The sequence below is a fragment of the Thermomyces lanuginosus genome, assembly GCF_041956635.1.
Source record: "Thermomyces lanuginosus strain ATCC 200065 unplaced genomic scaffold VTN49scaffold_28, whole genome shotgun sequence".
In the NCBI taxonomy this organism is placed as follows: Eukaryota; Fungi; Ascomycota; class Eurotiomycetes; order Eurotiales; family Trichocomaceae; genus Thermomyces; species Thermomyces lanuginosus.
This window is the reverse complement of record NW_027192362.1, coordinates 686,135-694,142: the sequence shown is the minus strand read 5'-3', so window position 1 is coordinate 694,142 and position 8,008 is coordinate 686,135. Positions and strand designations below refer to the sequence as shown.

The window sequence follows — 8,008 nt, the reverse complement described above, 5'->3', positions numbered from 1 at the left end:
CGTGACAAGATGATCAAGCTTTGGGATCTTAAAACTGGCCAGCTGCAGCAAACCCTCGAGGGTCATGCTAATTGGGTTCAATCTGTTGTTTTCTCACCCGACGGCCGACTGCTTGCATCTTGCTCTAATAACGGGGATATCAGGCTTTGGGACGTCGCAACTGGCGAGCTGCAGCGGACCCTCGAGGGCCATACCATCTGGGTTAAATCTGTCACCTTCTCACCGGACGGTCGGTTCCTGGCATCTGTTTTTGCTGGCAAGACAATCAAGCTTTGGGATCTAACAACTGGCGAGCTGCACCAAACCCTCAAGTGTCATACTAGCATGGTTAGATCCGTCGTCATCTCACCGGACAGCCGACTTCTGGCAACTCGTTTTTATGGTAATACAATCAAGCTTTGGGACCTCACAACTGGCAAGGTGCAGCAGACTCTCAAGGGTCCTACTGGCGGGATTTCTTCTCTTACCTTCTCACACGACGGTCGACTGCTGGGGTCTAGTCTTTTCGGCGAGACGATCAAGCTTTGGGACCTCACTACGGGTAAGGAGTACCAGACTGACGACCACCACCGCCCGCGGGCCCGTACAAAATCGAATATTCAAGTTTCGATACGAACGAATCAATGGGTACTGTTTGAGAACGAAGAGATGCTGTGGCTTCCTCCAGAGTATCGTCTTTATTTAAATGATTCTTTCGCTTTGAGAGATGATGATGATGGTTATACAACTCTCGCCCTTGGTAGTGCCACTGGAAGGGTTACCGCCATCTCATTTCGTCCACACATGAACAAATACTCGGACGACGTTATCGACAGAGATACTGTGAATGACTCATCTTGACCAAATGGATCAATTCTTGAGGGATGATTCTGATATTTTCCTGCCACAATCGGGATCGCGCACCCCACGGACCTGAGTATGTACCTCTAGGATAATAAGCAGAAATTGGAGGAGTTTGAGAAGACGCTGGTCAAAAAAAAAACCCCCTGGTGGTCCCGATGGCGAAGTTCATCCGTGGCGACTGCCATGCAGTGAAATGAAAAATGTCGCGTGTGAAGGAGGTTCGATGAATGCGAGAGAATAGGTCGGTCAATGTTTGGGAGGATAGGATATGGTCTTGCCGGGTGACGGTGTGGAAGACGTTGCTAAAGGCGTTTGGGGATATGCGGGCGAAACTGTAAGATGCGACTGGCGTCTTCATTACGAGTTTCTCGTAACCATTAGCCACGTATTCAGCATATTTGATCAAGTCCATGGCAACACGTCGCGTCGCACTTACGTGCAACGCTGTTCTCGGGATACATAGATGCTGCCCGTTCCAAGGAGCCGCTTTCCCAAAAAGCAGGCCCTCTTGTTTATCTGACGTTGGATGTAGTATATCCTGCGAATGCCGCGATGGGGCGTAGGGCTTCGATAGACCACAGAATCATGATATCAACGGTGCACTTGTCCCAATTCATCAGTTACAAGGGTTATGGTGGGCCGATAAGTTAGGGTTAGGGCTAGGGCGCAGAAATCATACGTCTCTTCATGCTGGTCGTTGTGAAGAGCAGCATTGTATGTGGTTGGAGTTCCCTGTAAATAAAATATGAGAAGCAAACATCCAACCGATGGGCGAAATGCTATTCTTGTGTAAAAGCGGTTATTGGCTGCAAAGGTGCCACCTACAGTTGCATGGTAGTCAAGGCTGACCCGCTCTTCCGGAAATGTAGGCCGTCCTGCTCGTTTGGCGTTGGAGATAGTACCTCTCGTGGATACAACGGTGGGAAATAAGACGTCGATAGACCGCGGCATCATGTTGATGTGCTTTTTCCCCCCGTTCATCAGTTACAGGCTACGACGGTGAGGTTAGCGTTTCAAGCGGATAGACCAGAGACTTATTCGATCCGTTGTCTATATCAAGGCCTCTTAAGAACACGCAAACTTGGAAGACACTTTTTCGTTACTATACAAGCATTCCATAATTTATTACATACCATGCCAACTCCCATCCCATACCACTGTATTATCCTTTACCAGCTCCCCGAAGTAATAAAAACACGCATGGGCAGATTCAATCAAGCAATAACATCATCCCGTAACCCTACGAAATGCGCCCCTCGTTCCTCCTTCTCAATTCTCTCAAAAACTTCTAATTCTTTCCATGCTTGGGGATGTTCCTTTCGGGCCCAGGTTTCGATTTCTTCTTTGGAGAAGGGGTCGGGGCAGGCGTTGTAGACGCGGGCAATCCTAAGTCCTACTGTTAGTAGCGCATTGTAATGCCTAGGGTTAAGGAAAGACTTACGCAGAAGCATCCAAGTCACTCGCCGGCATCTTCCCCAATGCCTCGATTGTGGTCTTTGTATCCCCTCTCGAGGCAAACACGCGTGCATATCCGACGAGCACCTGTTTTGTCACGGGGATCTCCAGCACGCGCATCTTGTCCAACATTTTGCGTGCGTCGGCTTCACCGGTGGGGTGGCTCTCGCAGACGCGGAGAAACACAGGGATGGTCCGCTCCGAGGGGCCTTCCTCGGAACGAAGGATTTCCCAAAATACTTCCATGGCTTCGTCGGTACGATCACAGGCTGCGAGAGCAAGCATCAGCGCGTTGCGGACGCGGGTGGTCGGCTCGACTTCGAGGTCAAGTCGGAGAAGGTTGAGGATGGATTGGAGGTGGTGGTTGAGCTCTTCGACGTCATTGGCGTCTTCTTCTTCGGTGGCGGGGTTGGACGAAGAGGCAGGGGGTTCAAAGCCACAGCGTGCGATGCCCAGGAAGCACCACATGTAGGTTTCCTCCGTTGGACGCTGGGGGAAGGCGAGGGATTGGCGCATGTGTGTGAAGACTGTGCAGGCGCGGTCGACGCGCCCCCGGTCGAAGAAGGAGTTCATGATTACTGTGCGGTCTTGCTGGTCGATCTCCGGAAAGGCAACCCGCAGGATTTCGTAGGCGTTCCACACGGCGTCGTCGGTCTGGCTCCGATCGGCAATGAACTTGAGCATCCGTGTTATGATCGGTTTTCGCTCTGCTGCGCCGTACGAGCCCAGTCGTGGACGCAGGAATTGCGAGACGCCGTCAAAGTCACCACGCCGGAGAAGAAGCAGAGTGAGAGCCGCTGCTGTTTCCGGCTCGATGCGCACGTCGTTGTCAACCAGAGGGTCAAGCAGGTTGCTAATCTGCTCAAAGATTGCGTCAGTTTGCTCTGCCAGGCAGAGCATCGTAATGAGCTGATTCGTCACTGGCAAAGGAATTTCCCCCAGGGCATCCCGCTCGTGAAGAAACTGCAGCGTCTTGACAACGCCGTCTACGTCCGATGCGTGCATCCGCGCCTCCAATTCTAAAAGCGTGATCGTCTGCGTGTCAGGTTGCAAGTCCCATGTCGTTATCAGAGTCGAATAGTCTGACGCCCGTTCCTGATCATTGATAGCGTTTGCGTACGCTATCAGATCGTTGACGCAGGATATTGTCAGGCTCTGTCGCAGCTCTGGGTTCTTAGCCGCCCATTCGTCCAGTATCTTGGCCAAGTCGGCCGCCGTGCTGCCTTGGGTCGCTGCCTGCCACAGCAGAGAAATGTCCCGGGTCTTCGGTGTCGGCGTCGGTGGCAGAGATCGAATCACCTCGCCCGCAGCTTCGAGATCCCCTCGCATGATCGCCATCTTTGCCATGGTCTCCTTCGTCCTCAGTGTCGGCGCCTGGCCCTCCAGTAGGGGGCATTTGAACACGACCTCGGCCGCGCCCGGTGCATTCTCTTGCTGCAGGGACAGTACAAGCTCCTCCTGCAAAGCCGGATCGAATACATAGTCATACTGTTTGGCAGTCTCCAATGCCTTTTGAAGGCCAGATAGGTCCCCCTTGAGCGCATATCCCTTGATCACGTCTTGCCATGGAGACGGCTTCGACCGCCGTAGTCGCTCCCAGAGTGTCGTGACCACCCGCTGTGCCTCCTCTGGGAAGCCTGTAATTGACATGATACGGATGTATGCCAACGATGCCTGCCGCGGGATCTTCTGCGAGTCGGTCATCGGGTCGTCCATCAACTGCGAATAGACATTGCGCGCCAGCTCTTGCACCGATTTGTGGGCTTCCGGTAGAATTGGCGTCTCCGAGAGCACATATAGAGCCGATTGAAGAATATCCGGCGAGAATGCCTTGGACCAATTTTCATCCCCGAGCTTGTCTTGTTTTCGAATGAGATGATACCACGTCTTGACCAGAAGGCGGCCATGGAATGCGGTTATTACCCCCGGAGTTCCCACTCGCGCCTCGAAGAAGTCGCGAAAGGCCTGGCAGAGCACAGGTAACTTCGGCGCCTTGCTGCGCTGCTCCTGCGCCTTGGCCAGTTCCGCCATAGGCTTGAGGCCGGCCTCGGGCGACAAGGCATCCTGCTGCTGGGGTGGCTGTGACGACCGCGGGGAAAATCCTCCTAGCACGCTATTGAGGAATCGGGGATCATCATCATGCTTGCCCGATGCCACGCGGCGAATGCGCGGCGTGTGCAAGTTTCTGGCGCGGCAGTGCGGGAATCGGACGGGCTCGTTGTTGACGAGGGCGCGTATGACGCGCCGAGTGAGATGAGACTGCATTTTAATCAATTGGCCCTGGAAAGGGCAGAATATCTCAATTTTATCGAGCGTGGAGCATCGCTCTGTGTCCTGTATGCCGCCGTGGTTCTCTCCAGTGGTTGCTTTCTTCGCGGTGAATTTAGTCTTGGCATCTGTACGGCGAGGGATAAAACCAGGAGCGCAGAAGATATTCAAGAAAAGCATCAGAGCTGTAATCAATACAACTCTCACAGCAAACGACAATCACCATGTCGGTCAACCTCTTCTCGCGGGCAATTTGTCCGCTGCGGCAAGGCACCAATGGACTCTCTCTGCGATGGAGTTCGACATCCTCTGCAACGTCTTCACTCAGCCAATTGACCGGCGCCTTCACCTCGCAAAACCGGTCTGAATCAAGTCCTCAACGTGCGTCTCTCTTGTCTCTTGTTCCGCTGACAAATTGCTAACTTGGTTAGGACCGCGTCTTCTCAGCCGCCGTCGCCTGCCCAATCGCCAACGCTTTCTCGACGAGCACAAAGCGCAGGGTGAAAGTCGCATCTACGAAAAGTTCCAGACACGCGAGTGGAAGCCCGGCGATGTGTACTCTCCGCATGATATGTCGCCCGCAGAGATGAAGAAGTGGTCGAAGCGGCAGAGTCCCAACAGGGATGCGTTTGACGAGTTGAACATCAACCCGTTGGATCAATACAAGGTATTTCACTGTGGCATTTCGTTCGGTACCAAAGTGCTCACGATGGTAGAATTTTGCCATCATGTCAGAATACATGACTCCAATGGGCCGCATCAAGCATCGCAAGGTCACCGGCCTGCGTCCCGTCAACCAGCGCAAGATCGCTAAGGCCATCCGCCGGGCCATTGCCATTGGACTGATGCCCAGCGTCCACCGACACCCGGAGATTCTGGCGGCGGAGGCCAAGGCTCGCATTGATGCGGGCCGTGCTATCTAATTGTTCGATACACCAACTGTACACAATTTGGGATTATGGAGTTGTGGAACGGCATCGCGTTGGTTCGGTCATTGTACATACTATGCGAATGGATGTACTAGTAGAATCGTTCTATTATGAATTGGACATGATTACGAGTGTGGATTGCCCATTTATTGCTGCTGCCTGACAGCTCCTACTTGTATAGATTGCTCTGAGACGGCCGTCTGTTTACTAGTTCTCCAGCAGAACTCCGCCTCAAACTCGACGCAACTGACCAGCTTCACTATTTACTTGACCTGCCTGAGCAATCAGCTGGTTTAGATCCATCATGTCCTTAATCAACGGTTTGTCACTTCGTTTCTGTGCTCTGTACGATTAACCCCGCTGACAAGTGTGCAGAGTCCATCTGGGCCGCCAACCCCTCCACCACCCGCGCGCAGCCTACGCCGCTGGCCTCGGATGCCAAAGGCGAGCGACTTGCCTATGCTGTACGCATATTCCCATTTCCTAGTAAGGTTTTGTCTAACAGTTCGATAGTCCGGAAAATCCATCTTCCTCCGCTCGCTCGACAACCCCGCCATCGCGCGTCAGTACACGGAACACCAGGCGCAAACCACCGTCGCCCGCTTCGCGCCGTCCGGCTTCTACGTTGCTAGCGGGGATGTCTCTGGCAAAGTCCGCGTATGGGATTGCGTCGGCGAGGGTACGACAAAGGGCGTGTACCCGATCACGACCGGCCGCATCAACGACATAGCCTGGGACGGTGATTCGCAGCGCATCATTGCCGTCGGCGACGGCAACCAGCGCTATGGGCACTGCTTCACGTGGGACAGCGGCAATAGTGTCGGCGAGATCTACGGTCACACGCGGCCGATCAATGCGGTGTCGATCCGGCAGCAGCGACCGATGCGTGCGGCAGCGGCGGGTGATGATAACAACGTGGTGTTCTACCACGGTCCGCCGTTCAAGTTCAACACCGGAATAAGGGATAAGCATACCAATTACATCTACGGTGTAGCGTTTAGTCCCGATGGTGCATATCTGGCTAGTGTCGGCGCGGACCGCCGCGTGTGGCTGTACGACGGCAAGACGGGCGAGCCCAAGGTGCAGATCGGGACCGACGAGCACAAGGGCAGCATTTTTGGCGTGTCGTGGTCGAAGGACTCGCGGAAGTTTGTCACTGCAAGCGCAGACCGCACAGTGAAGATTTGGGATGTCGAGGCGGGCAAGGTCACCCAGAGCTGGAATCTGGGTGGTGATGAGGGCAACGTCAACCCGATGGATCAGCAAGTGGGCGTCGTGTGGCCACTGGGTCGGTCTGATGGGTTGATTGTCAGTTTGTCCCTCAGTGGAGATCTCAACTACCTCGTCGAAGGCACCCCGGAGCCGCGGCAGATCCTTCGCGGCCATCAGAAGAACATTACCGCCTTGGCCACTGCTCGTTCCGATGATGGCACCACAACGCTCTGGACGGGCAGTTTCGACGGCCGCATCAACAGCTGGGATGTCGCAACGGGCACCGCAGAGCCTATCGACGGCTCTGGCCACTCCGCCTACATCTCAGGACTCACAGCTACCAAGGAAGGTGGAAAGGGACGGATCTATAGCGTAGCTTGGGACGACACTCTGCGGACGGGCGACGTTTCCGGCAAGACGTTCACAGGTACCGCCACCAAACTGGGCAGTCAGCCGAAGGGTGTGGCGGCTGCCACAGCGGGAGACGCCCAGGCTGTGCTTGTCGCCCATGCCGACGGCGTCGACATCTACCGCGACGGCGACAAAGTCGGCCACTTCGCCGCGGAGGGAGTCACAACAGTCGCCGCTCACAACGATACGGCTGCCATCGGCGCAGAGGACGGAACAGTCCGCATCGGCACAGTCGCAAACAACGCCATCACTATCCGCACAGAGTTCAAGGCCTCTCGCAACGCCGTCTCTGCGCTATCTTTCTCCCCGGATGGCTCGCTGCTCGCCATTGGCGAGACGCGTGGCCGTGTGCTCGTCCACCGCGCCGCGGACGGCAGCCTCGTCGTGGACCGCTGGACGGCCCACACGGGCCGCGTGACGGGTCTGGCATGGAACGACCGCGGCACACACCTGGTCAGCGGCGCGCTGGACACGAATATTTTTGTCTGGAGTCTGGCGAAGCCCGGCGATTGGATCGAGGGGTTGCATGCGCATAAGGAGGGTGTGACTGCCGTAGCGTGGTTGGGAGAAACCAAGATTGCATCGGTGGGTGCCGATGCAGCGGTGAAGATTTGGAAGGTTGAAGGATTGCAGTAGATTTTGAGATAGGAATTGGGATGCGGATTTGGCATAATTGTGATGGTAGATAGTAGCGATTGCTGTATGCTTGAATTGCTAGTTGTTTTCAAACAATGCTGTGATTATCGAGCGTCCATGGAAGATCAGGATTTGAGACAGAGCATGAGGGGAACAGACAGTAATCAACACAACAGATTCTTTGACAAAAAAGATGAACCTTCCCTCTCACCAGAGAAAATTTCAGAAACTAAACATGGAATCAACGAGCCAGA

At 54.5% G+C, this 8,008-nt stretch overlaps 4 protein-coding genes across 4 annotated transcripts; 3 read left to right on the top strand and 1 right to left on the bottom strand.

Annotated features, from left to right (window-relative positions):
* Positions 1 to 9: 9 nt before the first annotated feature.
* On the top strand, positions 10 to 840 carry VTN49DRAFT_3375 (uncharacterized protein; the record flags this gene model as incomplete). Its single annotated transcript, XM_069411204.1, has 1 exon — positions 10 to 840. One exon carries the CDS (start codon positions 10 to 12, stop codon positions 838 to 840), a length of 831 nt encoding a protein of 276 aa, XP_069268653.1.
* Positions 841 to 2,057: 1,217 nt separating this feature from the next.
* On the bottom strand, positions 2,058 to 4,563 carry VTN49DRAFT_3374 (uncharacterized protein; the record flags this gene model as incomplete). Its single annotated transcript, XM_069411203.1, has 2 exons — positions 2,058 to 2,229; positions 2,285 to 4,563. 2 exons carry the CDS (start codon positions 4,561 to 4,563, stop codon positions 2,058 to 2,060), a joined length of 2,451 nt encoding a protein of 816 aa, XP_069268652.1.
* Positions 4,564 to 4,790: 227 nt separating this feature from the next.
* Positions 4,791 to 5,489, top strand: VTN49DRAFT_3373 (mitochondrial 37S ribosomal protein bS18m; the record flags this gene model as incomplete). The annotated part of the gene is made up of 3 exons (XM_069411202.1): positions 4,791 to 4,947; positions 4,998 to 5,233; positions 5,283 to 5,489. The coding sequence occupies 3 exons, from the start codon at positions 4,791 to 4,793 to the stop codon at positions 5,487 to 5,489; spliced, it is 600 nt and encodes a 199-aa protein (XP_069268651.1).
* Positions 5,490 to 5,799: 310 nt separating this feature from the next.
* Positions 5,800 to 7,754, top strand: VTN49DRAFT_3372 (uncharacterized protein; the record flags this gene model as incomplete). The annotated part of the gene is made up of 3 exons (XM_069411201.1): positions 5,800 to 5,815; positions 5,871 to 5,959; positions 6,009 to 7,754. The coding sequence occupies 3 exons, from the start codon at positions 5,800 to 5,802 to the stop codon at positions 7,752 to 7,754; spliced, it is 1,851 nt and encodes a 616-aa protein (XP_069268650.1).
* Positions 7,755 to 8,008: the final 254 nt, after the last annotated feature.